Source organism: Schistocerca piceifrons, chromosome 5 (assembly GCF_021461385.2).
Source record: "Schistocerca piceifrons isolate TAMUIC-IGC-003096 chromosome 5, iqSchPice1.1, whole genome shotgun sequence".
In the NCBI taxonomy this organism is placed as follows: Eukaryota; Metazoa; Arthropoda; class Insecta; order Orthoptera; family Acrididae; genus Schistocerca; species Schistocerca piceifrons.
Window position 1 is genome coordinate 669,603,311 of NC_060142.1, and position 18,149 is coordinate 669,621,459.

Below are 18,149 nucleotides of genomic sequence, written 5' to 3' on the forward strand. Positions count from 1 at the left end.
TAGCTGCTCCAAAATACAGATAATATTCTCATCAGACGTTACTCACAGTTTTCGATGAGTTGTGCCGAAAGACTTTTTCCTGAGCCACACGGGGCTTCTGACTCATGTAGGTTTTCATCTACGACGCATAGTCGCAAATGTTTAGTTATCACCTCTGAAAAATAAAGTAGCGTAACTAATTTTTTGTTTGTTTGCAGATTCATGTCTGAAGTCCTCTCACACAAGCTAATCCCAGCACCAAAGTGCCTGAGCACAACAGAAGACGAAGCAAAGCAAAATGTTGAACCCTATTCATAAAATCGAGAAACATTGCCATAAATGTTTTGGCAAACCCAACGTTACTTTTTCTATGGGATGATTAAAACTTTATGAATACTCCACGGACATATATACTCCGCAAGCCATTGTACAGCTCATAGCGAAAGGCAGATACCTAAACCTGTGCACTGTTTCATGAGGCACGCAGACTAAACTGACAAGATTTCTCCCTGACCTTCCTCAAACCTATAAAGGCCGTTCATACAGCTTTTTGCCACTACATGTCGCCTCAAACACGAGTTTGCCATTCACGAGAACTACCACAGCTCACACTACACCTCTTCTATCCAAATCCTTATAACACTCATTTCTTTCCCTGACTGGTTCTTACACCACACCAATATCCGTTTGCTACTGAAATATCGTGAGTAATGAGTTTGTTAATATACTGCTATTGTTTTGAATTTTACTGCAAAATAAAAAGAAAAGCAAAGTGCTTTATTCGATGGAAATCATTTCCGCAGTGACTGTTTAATGGTAAATCACTTCCAAATCCGAATGTTAGTTCCTAAAGCATAGTACACCACTGGCCATTGAAATTGCTACACCAAGAAGAAATGCAGATAATAAACAGGTATTCATTGGACAAACATATTATACTAGAACTAACATGTTATTACATTTTCACGCAATTTGGGTGCATAGATCCTGAAAATTCAGTACCCAGAACAACCACCTCTGGCCGTAATAACGGCCTTCATACGCCTGGGCATTGAGTCAAACAGAGCTTGGATAGCGTGTACAGGTACAGCTGCCCATATAGCTCCAACACGATACCACAGTTCACCAAGAGTAGTGACTGGCGTATTGTGACGAGCTAGTGGCTTAGCCATCATTGACCAGTCGTTTTCAATGGGTGGAGCTCTGCAGAATGTGCTGGCCAGGTCAGCAGTCGAACATTTTCTGTACCCAGAAATGCCCGTACAGGACCTGCAGCATGCGGTCGTGCATTATCCGCTGAAATGTAGGGTTTCGCAGAGATCGAATGAAGGGTAGAGGCACGGCTCGTAACACATTTGAAACGTAACGTCCACTGTTCAAAGTGCCGTCAGTGCGAACAAGAGGCGACCGAGACGTGTAACCAGTGGCACCCCATACCATCACGCCGGGTGATACGCCAGTACGGCGATGACGAATACACGCTTCCAATGTGCGTTCACCGCGATGGCGCCAAACACGGATGCGACCATCATGATGCTGTAAACAGAACGTGGATTCATCCGAAACAATGACGTTGTGCCATTCGTGCACCCAGATTCGTCGTTAGGTACACCATCGCAGGCGCTCCTGTCTGTGATGCAGCGTCAAGGGTAACCGCAGCCATGGTCTCCGAGCTGATAGTCCATGCTGCTGCAAACTTCGTCGAACTGTTCGTGCAGATGGTTGTTGTCTCGCAAACGTCCCCATCTGTTGACTCAGGGATCGAAACGTGGCTGCACGATCCGTTACAGCTATGCGGATAAGATGCCTGTCATCTCGACTGCTAGTGATACGAGGCCGTTGGGATCCAGCACGGCGTTCCGTATTACCCTCCTGAACCCACCGATTCCATATTCTGCTAACAGTCATTGGATCTGACCAATGCGAGCAGCAATGTCGCGATACGATAAACCGCAATCGCGATAGGCTACAATCCGACCTTTATCAAAGTCGGAAACGTGATGGTACGCATTCCTCCTCTTTACACGAGGCATCACAACAGCGTTTGTGTATGAGAAATCGGTTGGAAACTTTCCTCATGTCAGCCCGTTGTAGGTGTCGCCACCGGCTCCAACCTTGTGTGAATGCTCTGAAAAGCTAATCATTTGCATATCAGAACATCTTCTTCCTGTCGGTTAAATTTCGCGTCTGTAGCACGTCATCTTCGTGGTGTAGCAATTTTAATGGCCAGTAGTGTAGTTTGAAGGCACAATACTACAGGATTTCCTACGCCCTTTCCTTCCTCCATACCGATTTACACATAAATTTGTGTAGATGTACAGTTGAACGTGGAATCCGAACCAAGCTCGTCTTGACATTTTTCGCATTAACATGTAATTTTCAGAGGTGAAAGACGAAATACAGGGAGTCCCAAAGAAACACCGACAATGCTTAGTATGTTGTGCGGGAAGGCACACCGATCAGCTTTCAAGAAGGAACCCATATCCGTAAACGCATGGGCGTTGGTGGTCGTCCAAGTCCCAGACAGGTGTATGTTCCACATGGCGTCAACAAACCCAACATGAGTACCACATCACGCAGTCTACATAACAGACGGACTTCGAACTGTGTACCTCCTACGCCAATGCAGAGCCTACATCGGCGGCGCTGAACCTCACGCACTCGAGCCAATACGCTCGGTCGTCTTTGAAGTATGTAACACCCCACACGTTGCTTGTCCGATTTTTGCGTTTGTTCGCCCCTGACAAACTACTTAAAGAGAAATTGGGAGCGGAACTGTACGCAAAAATGGATAACGCTAGATTTAAATGCGGCGGTGGTAGCGTTGACGATTAATCAAACCTTTTTTTACTTCCAAACATGAATGATCATGAACACTTAGAGTGTTCAATGATATCAAACACGTACACAAAAATAAAATAACGCAAAAGGGTGAATTCAGGATCAACTACTGAAAGTAAAGGCTCTATTGAATCACAATAATTTTATTATAACCTTCAGATCAATGCTGAGTAAAACACAATGAACAATTTACAAATTATCCTCCTGACTGGCATTGGCAGTGGACTGTGTTAAAATTGGTCCAAAACCCGATCTCTTATAACTTGGCTGACCGACTGATATCGACACAAAACGTAAAATACGAAGATCCACTACATCCCAAAGTACCGTGAAACCTCTGTGGAAATAGCAATTGCACGTGATCCAACTATTTAACGTTACTCCTAACACAGGCCGAAGCGGGAGCCATCTCACTGTAATGTTCCTGTTGCAGCGGCTGTCTGCGACGGCGACGGCGCGGCTGTGCGGTTGGCATGTGGCGTCTCAGAAAGTACACTCCTACACTACTCGGACAACAGACCGCTTGCCATAAACTTCTCTAATTGCAACGATCTTCCGGCAGCAAAGATTTGGCGCGGCTAACGTCCACTCAGAACGAAAGACCAAGAGGGGAGACGACATGGCTAACGTCCTCTCAGTACGAGAGCCCAGAACGGAAGACCCTTAACCGAGAGTCCAGCAAGATCGCTCTTCACCTTTGTTTTCTCCCCTCAACTTTTACCGAGCGAATCACATCAGTAGAAGCTCTCAAAATACCCAGTTTGCCAGCGCCGACCAATGTATGGCCTGGGAATAGAACACTTTTCCACCATTCTTTTATTTCTACAAAATTTCACAAGTAAACTCCGCCCTCGCCGGCTAGGAAGAACGACAGCTGTGGGCAATAACACGTTTACTGGAAGTTTTCTCCCAAGAGACCACTCGAGATTTTCCTGGCAAGATCCCCGTCGTAGTGAACACAGATTCTTGCATTGAAAGTTTTGTTATTCGGAACTCCTGGCCTGCCCTACTTGAGTTACTCGAAGACGTAAAATTAGTGGGACATAGGCGAGAGCACGCACAGGAAAGCCCGTCCAGCTATCCACTGCTCTGTTTTGGTAAACACTTGAACACCTGCAGCCGCACGTCCTTCAGAGGTTGGCGACCGCTGTGGCCGCTCTAAACGGATTACAGAAATCCCCCAGTTCACCATTCATACCGTTAAGCCGTCGGCACACGGACCGAGCTGTCGAACGTTAACGTTAAGCGTGCCGAGTTCAACGTGCTGCTGAGCGCTCAGGAAGGATGCGACTTGTGCATACGGTACGTGGGCCCCAACGTAGTATACCCGATCGCAACGCACTCCAGCGGCAGTTTAGAGATGTTTCTAGTTCGTAAATCACACTGGGCCAGCGTAAAATTCCCACGTTAGCTCTATTAAAGCTCACATTTCCTCCATCGTCCACGAAAACGAAAGTACTATGTCCAATCAATAAGGACACAGGCTTATAAAACTTCCATTACAAACAGTGCGGTGCAAATTTGGAATACTTCTCCGCATAAGAATAATAAATAATGTTTATTATTTCATCATTCCCACATTTTAGTAAAACCCCAAGGTCAGTCTTACTTGATCACTGTTCCCACCCAGTAGCACAATCTTTGCAACATGTGAATTACGAAGCGTAAATGAAAAATCTTTATACAAGTAGCGCAAGCTGTCTAGTAGATTAAGCCAATCGAACAGTCACCCCTCAAAAAAGGTGAACTTATATTTACATAACATCAAATATTCTAGTGTATACTTACATTAAACTAATAATAAAGTATCAGAACCTAATAAAAACGCGAATGTTAGGAAAAAAAAACTGGAAGTGTCTAGACGCGAACCACCGCCCCGGCAGTTAATCCATTACTAGTCGGTGACTCTACTCATTACGCTAAACCAATAACAGTCTCTTTTTTCGACTGATAGGTACTTACTCCATGCTGAAAACCGTAATCGTAGATAATTACTAATTGAAATTTAATTTTAACAAATTGTACCAAGAACAATGCGTTTTGAGTCGATCTTTAGTGTGCCGGTGCCTTCAAATAGCCTACTCTCATAACACGCAAGTTACAATAATTCTTTTGCCACGAATATGATGCTTCTCATTATTTTATTGGAACGTATCACACAGTTAACAACGGGTTTTGCAGTGATTCTCAATTTGCTGGTGCTCAGAAACGGCATATATACATATAGGCTTGAAATGAATGCCAATATGGCGCCTCACAACTCTGTACTGAAGAGAGACGGCGTGAGTGTGACGTAGGAGGCGTTGTGCCATCTCATTGGTCAACGCTCAGACGCACGCTGAGAATATCTGACATGCCAGATGTTGTTCTGCACGTTCGGAAAGACTCCCGAACGTGCTAGTCCACGCTATGACGTCAGAAACTCGGCACGCTCAACGCTCAACGTTCGGATGCACGGTCCGTGTGCCGACGGCTTTAGGCTGTGGTCGTAGGCGGCTAGGCGGGGAGGTAACCGAGCTCTGTCTCGCGTACTGCCTCTCCGCAAAATCTTATAATCACAAAATCGCGGAATTCTCGCGTGCCGATGCGTTTCCACATAGATTTCCTACACCGTAATTTAGAGTATTACTCCAGCAAAACCTAAAGTGTCACTTTAAATGGACTCATGTAAGGTGCAAGGCCGTTGCCACCTTACAAGTATTTCAGTCGCGCCGTGGACTCTAGCTATGAGGTCCTCCGCTGACGTTACAGATTTGCCATAAACCTTATCCTTCATACTAGACCACAGAAAACATTCGAGAGGTGTGAGATCTGGCGACCGTGCTGGCCATGGAACTGGTGCACCTCTACTAATCCACCGCGCTGAGGTGATTCCGCTCATAGACATCAATGGGTGCTGTAGCTCCATCGAGTTGCAGCCAGATCGGTCCTGTTCGTCTGTTTGGCATATGGCCAATGATGTGTGTGTGTGCGTGTGTTGAGTCCAGAGCAGTGAGGCAGAGACGCGCGCCGCGGCTGTTGCAGTGCTCGGCGACGTGCGGTGCGGGTGTGCAGACGCGCGCCATAACGTGCGGCGACGCGGCGTCGCCGGCGCCCCCGGCGCTCTGCGACGCGGCGACGCGCCCCGTCCAGAAGCAGGCCTGCCACTCCGGCGTCGTCTGCCCAGGGCCCGTCTACCGCACAGGTGAGTCTCTCCCTCTCCCTCTGCCTCTCTCCCTCCCTGTCCCTCTGTCTCTCTCTTTCTAAAACTCCCCAGAAGAATAATATACACTCCTGGAAATGGAAAAAAGAACACATTGACACCGGTGTGTCAGACCCACCATACTTGCTCCGGACACTCCGAGAGGGCTGTACAAGCAATGATCACACGCACGGCACAGCGGACACACCAGGAACCGCGGTGTTGGCCGTCGAATGGCGCTAGCTGCGCAGCATTTGTGCACCGCCGCCGTCAGTGTCAGCCAGTTTGCCGTGGCATACGGAGCTCCATCGCAGTCTTTAACACTGGTAGCATGCCGCGACAGCGTGGACGTGAACCGTATGTGCAGTTGACGGACTTTGAGCGAGGGCGTATAGTGGGCATGCGGGAGGCCGGGTGGACGTACCGCCGAATTGCTCAACACGTGGGACGTGAGGTCTCCACAGTACATCGATGTTGTCGCCAGTGGTCGGCGGAAGGTGCACGTGCCCGTCGACCTGGGACCGGACCGGAGCGACGCACGGATGCACGCCAAGACCGTAGGATCCTACGCAGTGCCGTAGGGGACCGCACCGCCACTTCCCAGCAAATTAGGGACACTGTTGCTCCTGGGGTATCGGCGAGGACCTTTCGCAACCGTCTCCATGAAGCTGGGCTACGGTCCCGCACACCGTTAGGCCGTCTTCCGCTCACGCCCCAACATCGTGCAGCCCGCCTCCAGTGGTGTCGCGACAGGCGTGAATGGAGGGACGAATGGAGACGTGTCGTCTTCAGCGATGAGAGTCGCTTCTGCCTTGGTGCCAATGATGGTCGTATGCGTGTTTGGCGCCGTGCAGGTGAGCGCCACAATCAGGACTGCATACGACCGAGGCACACAGGGCCAACACCCGGCATCATGGTGTGGGGAGCGATCTCCTACACTGGCCGTACACCACTGGTGATCGTCGAGGGGACACTGAATAGTGCACGCTACATCCAAACCGTCATCGAACCCATCGTTCTACCATTCCTAGACCGGCAAGGGAACTTGCTGTTCCAACAGGACAATGCACGTCCGCATGTATCCCGTGCCACCCAACGTGCTCTAGAAGGTGTAAGTCAACTACCCTGGCCAGCAAGATCTCCGGATCTGTCCCCCATTGAGCATGTTTGGGACTGGATGAAGCGTCGTCTCACGCGGTCTGCACGTCCAGCACGAACGCTGGTCCAACTGAGGCGCCAGGTGGAAATGGCATGGCAAGCCGTTCCACAGGACTACATCCAGCATCTCTACCATCGTCTCCATGGGAGAATAGCAGCCTGCATTGCTGCGAAAGGTGGATATACACTGTACTAGTGCCGACATTGTGCATGCTCTGTTGCCTCTGTCTATGTGCCTGTGGTTCTGTCAGTGTGATCATGTGATGTATCTGACCCCAGGAATGTGTCAATAAAGTTTCCCCTTCCTGGGACAATGAATTCACGGTGTTCTTATTTCAATTTCCAGGAGTGTATTTTTGACAGGGCACGGTGCATATCCTGCGTATTTGTGTAGAATGTACAAGACTAGGGCACAGATGTCCAGCTGTGAATTGGTTGGCACAACTGAAGACACAGTGGAACTCTAATCGTCCGGAGTGACTGGACCCGATTCGGATAATCGAATATCCGGATTTGAACAGTTCTCCGGTCGTAATTTCTCCACAATATTTCGGCAGACGTACACGCTGCCATCTTCAGGTGGTTCCTGACGAATGCTGTGCTGTTTCTCACGGCGCCCTATATACAGGGTGTCCCAGCTATCTTGTCCACCCAAAATGTCTCTGGAACAATAACAGCTATTGGAAAACGACTTTCACCGGTATCAATGTAGGGCTGGGGCCCATGAATGTACATATTTGGAAACATTCTAAAACGAAAGCATATGTGTTTTTTAACACAAACCTATCTTTTTTTAAATGGACCTCCTATATTTTTCTTCAGCAATCCATAGCATGACAAAGCACATACACAATGGCGTAGATTGCATCGCAATATTCCCATTACATCCCGAGATATTGAGACGCGAAGTTGACGCTTGAAACACCCGACATGCGCTGCTAGCGCACGTCCTGAGGCTCAGGCGTGTACCCCGTGCTGCCCGTCATCGCGATGTGATTGACATGTGTAATCACACCTCCATACTTATCAAGAGGATGGCAGCAGACCGTATTATTCGTTTCGGACCATCGCGATTACGGGCAGCATGGGGTTCACGCCTGAGCCTCAGGACGTGCGCTAGCAGCGCATGTCGGGTGTTTCAAGCGTCAACTTCGCGTCTCAATATCTCGGGATGTAATGGCAATATTGCGATGCAATCTACGCTATTGTGTATGTGCTTTGTCATGCTATGGATTGCTGAAGAAAAAATATAGGAGGTCCATTTAAAAAAACATAAGTTTGTGTTAAAAAACACATATGCTTTCGTTTTAGAATGTTTCCAAATATGTACATTCATGGGCCCCAGCCCTACATTGATACCAGTGAAAGTCGTTTTCCAATAGCTGTTATTGTTCCAGAGATATTTTGGGTGGACAAGATAGCTGGGACACCCTGTATACTAGCCGTTTCTCCCTCCACCGTTCCTCTCCTGGTGTCTTCGGTCAACACCGACTCAAAGCAAGGCCTCGGCGCTTGTTCGTGACGTCACGTCAGCTAGGCAAGGCGAACGCCAGGTCTGTTGCAGGCATACTCATAATGGTGCCGGCCGGTGTGGCCGAGCGGTTCTAGGCGCTTCAGTCTGGAACCGCGCGACCGTTACGGTCGTAGGTTCGAATCCTGCCTCGGGCATGGATGTGTGTGGCTCCTTAGGTTAGTTAGGTTTAAGTAGTTCTAAGTTCTAGGGGACTGATGACCTCAGAAGTTAAGTCCCATAGTGCTCAGAGCCATTTCAACCATTTCATAATGGTGGTGTCTCCCTCTCTGACACAGGAAAATGTGAAACTATTGGCGGTAGTTGACCAACACAAGTTGTTCTGAGAGATTTCTGTCATCAGTTAATTGTGCAATTCATTACACTTCTCAACAAATAGTGAACTCCTGAACTAAAATTTCCACCTGTTTTAAGGATTGACATACAAAAACAACTTCATGGTCCAGCAGCAACAGAATTCGTGCTTCTTTATCTTATTTGTAAATCTGAGGAAGTTACGTTTCTACTGGGTTGCTTTTACAAGAAATTATGAACATATTTGTGCTCTTCTTTAGGTATCTTGGTTGACTTTGGGGTGAGGAGCACTGAATGTTAATGAAATATCTTGCGATTGTACACGTTGGGGGAGGGGGTGGCGGACAGAAGAAGAGGCAAAAGAGAGATACTTGTTTTATCAAATAAATTTTTTTTATCTTATTAAGTTTCTCCTTTCAGTTGCAAGAGAGGAATATTTATCTTTTCTAATGTGCATGTTTAAAAAAGTTTAAGCTCAGCAGTACTTTCGATGTATGAAGCTATTTTTTTCCCCGTTTAGAATTCCTTTCGTTGAAAACGACTGTAATCTAATGACTGGCAACAGTTGGACATTTACACATGTAAATTAGCTCACATTTCCAGTGACGATGACAAACGAAAATAAATAAATAAATAAAAGAAACGACTTAATTCTAAGGGGGTTGGGGTAAGTTTAGATAACAACACGTATCAAGTAAATATAGTTACTTGAATGTAAAATTTCCGAAGCTTGCAATGGGGCAAAGCATCTTCTCATATTGATCTACGTTTGTTACGACAGGATTCAGTAATACAGAACTATGATCTTCATTTGTAGCTGTACGATAGTAAGAAAATCTTTCATCTAAATAAAACTGCACAATCCAAAACAATACCAAACATTTTGTCCAAAAATAAGAAATTTATAGTGATAAGCACGCCCAGGCGTTTCTGCCTGCATCAGACCTGGCTTTCGCCGTGCCTAGCTGACGTGACGTCACCAACAAGCGCCGAGGCCTTCCTTTGAGTCGGCGTTGCTTCGGTGCGGCCGGCGCGGCGGCTACTGGAGGTGGTGGGGGAAGCGGCGCCTGGGTCTGAACTGGGGTCTGCAGTCTCCCTGCTGCCGCCGTCTGGAGCGGTCCTCGATCTCTGGGACCGCATCTTTCTCTCCAGGCTGAGTGCAGGGTTCCAAGCCTGACTACGTTGAAGGCCGCTGTCTTTATTAATTAGATTGTCCTGAAGTCGGATTTCGATGGCCTCTTTAGTAACGCAGTCCCAGAAGTACGAGGATTGACAGAGTATTTTTGTTGTTTCATAGTCCATAGTATGACCAGTCTTTATACAATGGTCAGCCACGGCTGATTTAGTGGTTCAAATGGTTCAAATGGTTCTGAGCACTATGGGACTTAACATCTATGGTCATCAGTCCCCTAGAACTTATAACTACTTAAACCTAACTAACCTAAGGACATCACACAACACCCAGTCATCACGAGGCAGAGAAAATCCCTGACCCCGCCGGGAATCGAACCGGGAACCCGGGCGTGGGAAGCAAGAACGCTACCGCACGACCACGAGCTGCGGACGGCTGATTTAGTGGCCTGGCGTAATTCGGTATGGCGCTTGTGTTCGCGGCACCTCTCTTCAACAGTGCGGACTGTCTCCCCAATGTATGATTTTCCGCACTGACAGGGAATTTGATAAACGCCTGGTTTTCGAAGGCCTAGGTCATCTTTTAACGAACCCAGTAGAGTCAAGGTTTTTGCATGGGGTCGGAATACACATTTCAAATTGTGTTTCCCCAGGATTCTACCGATTTTTCTTGAGGTGTTTCCGACAAACGGAATGCACGCCAACGACTTGTGTTTTTCTGTTTCTTCTTCTTGTTCTCTTGGCGCAGTCTGTCTGAGTGCGTGTCTTATTTGCTTCTGGTTGTAGCCATTTTTCCGAAATCTTGTCTCGAGATGCTGCAGTTCTGCTGGAAGGCTCTCCTGATCGCAGATCGATCGCGCCCTGTGAACAAGTGTGCGCAAAACGCCTTCATGCTGGGAGTTGTGGCGGCAACTGAAGGCATTTAGGTACAAATCGGTGTGTGTAGGGTTTCTGTATATACTGTGTTCCAGCTTGCCGTCAGGTTTCCGCTTCACCAGGACATCAAGAAACGGTAGGGCACCATCCTGCTCCACCTCCATCGTGGACTGTACGTTGGGGTGCAGCGAGTTGAGGTGTTCGAGAAATTCATTTAAGCTGTCCCGTCCATGTGGCCAAACAACGAACGTGTCATCCACGTAGCGGAAGAAACAAATTGGTTTTTGTTTGGCTTGTTCTACTGCCTTCTCCTCGAACTGTTCAAATTGGAAATACGCCGGGAAACTTCAATGTGTGTGAAATCTTGTGAGACTTAACTGCTAAGGTCATCAGTCCCTAAACTATCCTAAGGACAAACACACACACCCATACCCGAGGGAGGAATCGAACCTCCGCCGGGACCAGCCGCACAGTCCATAACTGCAGCGCCCTAGACCGCTCGGCTAATCCCGCGCGGCCGGGAAACTTCAGATCAAATATCCTGATAGTTGGATAAATCATTAAAACACGTCATTTCTTTTTAAAATGGACAAAAACTCATGTAAGGCAAGAAGACGCAGCTAAAATGAAAGGATACATGGGCGAACATACCAAATCGAGTCATGTTCCAGTCAAGAAAAGAAAATGGGATGACTCAGCGTTCACAGAAATTTTTCGCTAAGTAGTGGACGTCAAACATAAAATAGCATAAAATAACACAGAACGCTGCCATGGTACCTAGAACGGTCGAAAGACAAAAAGAAGAAATTCCTAATTAGGAAGATAAAATACTAACAGATTCTACTCAGATTAAAACTGTGTGCCAGACTGAGACTCGAACTCGGGACATTTGCCTTTTGCGGGAAAGTGCTCTACCAACTGAGCTACCCAAGCACGACTCACGCCCCGTCCTCACAGCTTTACTTCCACCAGTACCTCGTCTCCTACCTTCCAGTTTTAATCTGCCAGGAAGTTTCGTATCAGCGCACACTCCGCTGCAAAGTGAAAATCTCATTCTGGAAACATCAACCAGGCTGTGGCTAAGCCATGTCTCCGCAATATCCTTTATTTCAGGAGTGTTAGTCTTGCAAGGTTCGCAGGAGAGCTTCTGTAAAGTTTGGGAGGTAGGAGACGAGTACTGGCGGAAGTAAAGCTGTGAGGACGGGGCGTGAATCGTGCTTGGGTAGCTCAGTTGGTAGAGCACTTGCCCGCGAAAGGCAAAGGTCCCGAGTTCGTGTCTCGGTCCAGCACACAGTTTTAATCTGCCAGGAAGTTTCATATCAGCGCACACTCCGCTGCAGAGTGAAAAGCTCATTCTAGATTCCACTCACTTTGAGTAACAATATCTGGTGAGCTAGCCTGTCCCCACACACCAAAAAAGCGATCAAAAACCGACCATATATGATCATCTATGGTATTATGCATTTTATACTTGACCTGAAACTGTCTCACAGCAGCTACGTAAGCTGACTCAAGACCAACCGGCGCCTATTCCTGTTTGGCGCTCGCTTACAGGCTATAGGCGACACAGGCAGATTCCAAACGAAAAAAGACTGATAGGAAGTACAAATAACAGCAAATAAAAATGTCAATACGTTGATGAAAATTACTCAACAAAGGATTAAAAATAAAAATAAATAAATTTAATCCAATTAATCGTATAAAAATAATAGTCATTTTGATAAATATTTAAATAAAAAATTATTTGTTTATAACCTCACGAGACTCAAACAGACAACCTTCAGCTGGTGAGGACGGTTTCTTAACCACTACGCTGCGCCACCACCTCATATTACTGCATTATATTTATTACTCTGCAGACCCAGTCACAATGACGATCTGCTGCCTTCAAAAAGTTCGTTCTTATGCAATGTCTTATGAAGCTTACCTACTGTAGGCCGATCTCTCCGATGACGATAACTGAATATGTCACGCTGAATCGCGTCTTGAGCGGGAGGATCCATTACTGTTTCGCTAGTGCTGTGTATTTAATGTTCGTATTCTGTAACCACTACTGTGTGTGTATTTTTGTGTGTGTGGTTATCATGTCTGATTAAACGCGAAATAAAAGGGGCAGACTCAGGATTCAGGAACCAAACACATCAAGAAAGAAAGCTGGACAAGGAATTGGAAATGTACTGAGCATTTGTTGTGACAGTTTGCCAACGGCGAACAGTTTGAGTGCGACGTCGAGCGCTCCTGTTGGAGGAAGACAGCTACAATCCGCGAAGTGTCTACCAATACGTAATTTTAATCTGACCATAGAGTTAGTTCTCTGTGATAGGTAGGACGGCTACCAGAGCGCGTTAGTGTTTTGTGTTACACTACCGGCCATTGAAATTGCTACACCACGAAGATGACGCGCTACAGACGCGAAATTTAACCGACAGGAAGAAGATGCTGTGATATGCAAATGATTAGCTTTTCAGAGCATTCACACAAGGTTGGCGCCGGTGGCGACACCTACAACGTGCAGACATGAGGAAAGTTTCCAACCGATTTCTCATACACAAACAGCAGTTGACCGGCGTTGCCCGGTGAAACGTTGTTGTGATGCCTCGTGTAAGGAGGCGAAATGCGTACCATTACGTTTCCGACTTTGATAAAGGTCGGATTGCAGCCTTTCGCGATTGTGGTTTATCGTATCGCGACATTGCTGCTCGCGTTGGTCGAGATCCAGTGACTGTTAGCAGAATATGGAATCGGTGGGTTCAGGAGGGTGATTACGGAACACCGTGCTGGATCCCAACGGCCTCGTATCACTAGCAGTCGAGATGACAGGCATCTTCCCCGCATGGCTGTAACGAATCGTGCAGCCACGTCTCGATCCCTGAGTCAACAGATGGGGACGTTTGCAAGACAACAACCATCTGCACGAACAGTTCGACGACGTTTGCAGCAGCATGGACTATCAGCTCGGAGACCATGGCTGCGGTTACCCTTGACGCTGCATCACAGACAGGAGTGCCTGCGATGGTGTACTCAACGACGAACCTGGGTGCACGAATGGCAAAACGTCATTTTCTCGAATGAATCCAGGATCTGTTTACAGCATCATGATGGTCGCATCCGTGTTTGGCGACATCGCGGTGAACGCACATTGAAAGCGTGTATTCGTCATCGCCATACTGGCGTATTACCCGGCGTGATGGTATAGGGTGCCATTGGTTACACGTCTCGGTTACCTCTTGTTCGCATTGACGGCAGTTTGAACAGTGGACGTTACATTTCAGATGTGTTACGACCCGTGGCTCTACCCTTCATTCGATCCTTGCGAAACCCTACATTTCAGCAGGATAGTACACGACCGCATGTTGCAGGTTCTCTACGGGCCTTTCTGGATACAGAAAATGTTCGACTGTTGCCATGGCCAGCACATTCTCCAGATCTCTCACCAGTTGAAAACGTCTGGTCAATAGTGGCCGAGCAACTAGCTCGTCACAGTACGCCAGTCACTTCTCTTGATGAACTGTGGTATCATGTTGATGCTGCATGTGCATACATCCAAGCTCTGTTTGCCCAGGCGTATAAAAGCTGTTATTACGGCCAGAGGTGGTTGTTCTGGGTACTGTTTTCTCAATATCTATGCACCAAATTGCGTGAAAATGTAATCACATGTCAGTTCTAGTATAATATTTTGTCCAATTTCTTCCTGGTGTAGAAATTTTAGTGGCCAGTACTGTATATTACACGGCGTTGTAGGGTATAAAAGCGGTGTGCAAGGCATCAGATGTTGACGGATCACTGTTAAGGACACGGAGATGTTGAGAACTTCGGTGAGACAGCGTTATCGGCACCCAGCACAGTTTGACAGGGGATTCATTGCGGGTCTCCATTTGGGCAGCTGGTAGAATCGTGCAAATCTGTGGCGCGTTTGGATGTGACAGGGGCTCGATCTTGAACTCCGTGTGAACGTGACGACAGGCAGACTCGTCGTTAGGGTTCTGGTCGACCACTTGTGGCCATTACAAGCGAGGATCGCCATACTGTGCACTACGCACATCGTGACGCCTTTACATCTGCTCCTGCCATTCGAGAACAGATAATAGACTCACTGCAACATTCTGTGTCTTCCTGCACCGATGATAGAGAATAGCAGAAGCAGGACTAGAGACATACTGTCCCATGGACAGACTGCCGTATCAACACAACACAAACGGCGGCGCGTGGAGTCGTGACGCGACTGGGAAGCATCGACTACTGATGAATGGAGTCGCATTGTGTGGAGCGATGAATCGCGGTATCTACACTGCCCCAGGCGACTGTAGTTGGCAAGTTTGGAGCTAACCTGCCCATTCTTTCAATGAAACACAGAAGTGTTACTCTGGGCATTATGGTGCGGTCAGCTATCGGCAGTTCACAGTTGGTAGCGGCTGAGGGAACTCTGACGGACATCCTGCGTCCTCATGTATTACCTATGTGACAGTATCGTGGTGCCATTTTTCAACAGAGCAACGCTCGTCTACAAGTGGCACGTGTCTCTACAAACTATCTGTGTGATGTCAAGGCACCCGGATGGCCGGCGAGATCCCCACATCTATCCCGGTGCCATTATCTAGAATATCAAGGACCAGTTACTAAAGGTTGGGGACCAGTTTGCTTCAGCAGAGGATACAACGACTCTACGACTTCAGTCCCAGCCGAATCAATGCGTACGTCAAAGTCTGAGGGGCACGACGTCATACTGATAAGCAGGCTTATGTTGCCATTCTTTGTAAATCTGACTCATTTTGATAATCACTGAAATAACATCACAGGCCATAAAATTTCATTTCGTTTCCTCGTCCCCTTCTGAATCCGTTACATTTCTGTCGGGTAGTGTTAAACTAGACGATTATGTAAATAAAAGATACTCGAGCAGTAAAGTAAAGCCACTAGCATTCAAAACACTTGATTACGAATAACAGACCAACTAGTTCTAACGACCGCTGCAAATGGAGAAAGATTAGAGAGATTAGATTAGACTAGTACTTGTTCCATAGATCATGAATAAGACTCTTCGTAATGATGTGGAACGAGTCAGGTTAATAAGTGGTGTCCATACAAGTAATTACATTACACAAAATATTACATGACACTTAATAATTTTTTTGGGGGGGGGAGAGGGGGGGAGGGGGGAATTACCCACTTACTATATCCGAAAATTCATCTAATGACTAGAAGGAGCTGCCATTAAGAAATGCTTTTAATTTCCTTTTAAATGCTATATGGATATCTGTCAGATTTTTTATGCTATTCGGTAAGTGACCAAAGACTTTTGTGGCAGCATAAATTACCCCCTTCTGAGCCAGAGTTAGATTTAACCTTGAGTAGTGAAGATCATCCTTTCTCCTAGTGCTGTAGCCGTGTACACTGCTATTACTTTAGAATTAGTTCGGATTGTTAACAACAAATTTCATAAGTGAAATATATATTGTGAGGCTACAGTGAAGATCTCTAGCTCTTTAAATAAGTGTCTTCAGGATGATCTTGGATGAGCTCCAGCAATTATTCTGATTACACGCTTTTGTGCAATGAACACTCTTTTACTCAATGATGAGTTACCCCAGAATATGATGCCATACGAAAGCAGAGAATGAAAATAGCCGTGGTAAGCTAATTTACTCAGATGTATATCGCCTAAATTTGCAATGACTCTAATAGCATAAGTAGCTGAACTCAAACGTTTCAGCAGATCTTCAGTGTGTTTTTTCCAGTTCAACCCCTCATCAATCCGTACCCCTAGAAATTTTGACTGGTCTATTGCAACCCTTTTGTAACCCGATGTATTTCCCAAAACAGTTTTAACCATCCCATCCCGTATACATAATTAAGGTGATAACAGCCAGTGACCCCTTCAGTGCAGATGCACACCAAGTTCAAACTCTTACGGGAATCTGCGAGATGGCGCGGGTAATGAGGCTAATAAGGAAGGGCACTACATCAGAAGTGTGTAGCACAAGTTGAGAAACTGGGTCTGACGAGAGGCGTGCTAGAGTAGTCCTCGCAGTTGCGGTGACCACTTGTCCGGAAGGCGTAGTAGTCGACGTATCTGCCTTCGTAAGCAGGAGACCTGGGTTCGGATCCCAGTCCAACATAAATTTTCTAATTGGCTTATGTTTGAAAGTACAGACACCAGATACATAAAACTGTCTTAAGTTACATCTTATGCAGTTATCTCTCGTAAAGAAGACCTCCGCAATTACAACTTTCGAACAGACACTAAATACATGAGCTACTTAAGTACAGATGCAACTGTCACAAAGCTGCACTACAAATAGATACAACTTTTTACGACCTAGTTGGTACAATACTGGCTCTCACAGATAAAAATTCTGATGAAAGGACATTGCATTTAACAAATAAAGGATAATTGCATCACAAAGGAACAAAGATATTCAAAACAGTATGCGCTTACATGGTTTTTAAAGTATGAAAAGTGCCACAAAATTGCTGTGGTTTACGGTATCGATAATGTCGAACGAAAATGCTACGAATCAAAAAGCTAATAGCTTATGTGACTTACACAAATTTTAGTTTTGACTACAGAAAACAGCCGCGCGGGATTAGCCGAGCTGTCTAGGGCGTTGCCGGTATGGTAGCTCAGCGTGTTCGGTCAGAGAGCCGGTTGGCCTCTGTAATAAAAAAAAAAACTGAGTGGAAAGATCAACAAACGAACTTTAGCGGACTTTATGTGGCGTCCGCAACGACCAAACACAGCGATCAACAACGAACAAAATGGAAAAAAAAGAGCGCTGCAGTCATAGACTGTGCGGCTGGTACCGGCGGAGGTTCGAGTCCTCCTTCGGGCATGGGTGTGTGTGTTTGTCCTTAGGATAATTTAGGTTAAGTAGTGTGTAAGCTTAGGGACTGATGACCTTAGCAGTTAAGTCTCGTAAGATTTCACACACATTTGAACATTTTTGAACTACAGAAAACAGCATGCCTATTTTGGCCCAGGTATTTTGGACAGGTGTTTTCCGGAAAATATGAAAGGACTGACGGTAGGTTACAGAATTTTATAAGATTAAACGAGATTCCCGTTGTGGGCCACTACCTTTTTGGTGGTACTGGACGGCACAGCCACAGCACGAAAGAGTGGCGCGAGGTAGACAGATGCCCCCCGTCTCGGTTAATTTG

The 18,149-nt window shown here is 46.6% G+C and overlaps 1 protein-coding gene across 1 annotated transcript in view; it reads left to right on the forward strand.

Moving 5' to 3' along the window:
* Positions 1–18,149, forward strand: part of LOC124799190 (protein madd-4-like) — a 571,457-nt gene that overhangs the window by 252,366 nt on the left and 300,942 nt on the right. The window contains exon 8 of the mRNA XM_047262725.1: positions 5,845–6,004. Coding sequence (XP_047118681.1) covers positions 5,845–6,004 — 160 coding nt within the window. The remainder of the gene's footprint in view (positions 1–5,844; positions 6,005–18,149) is intronic.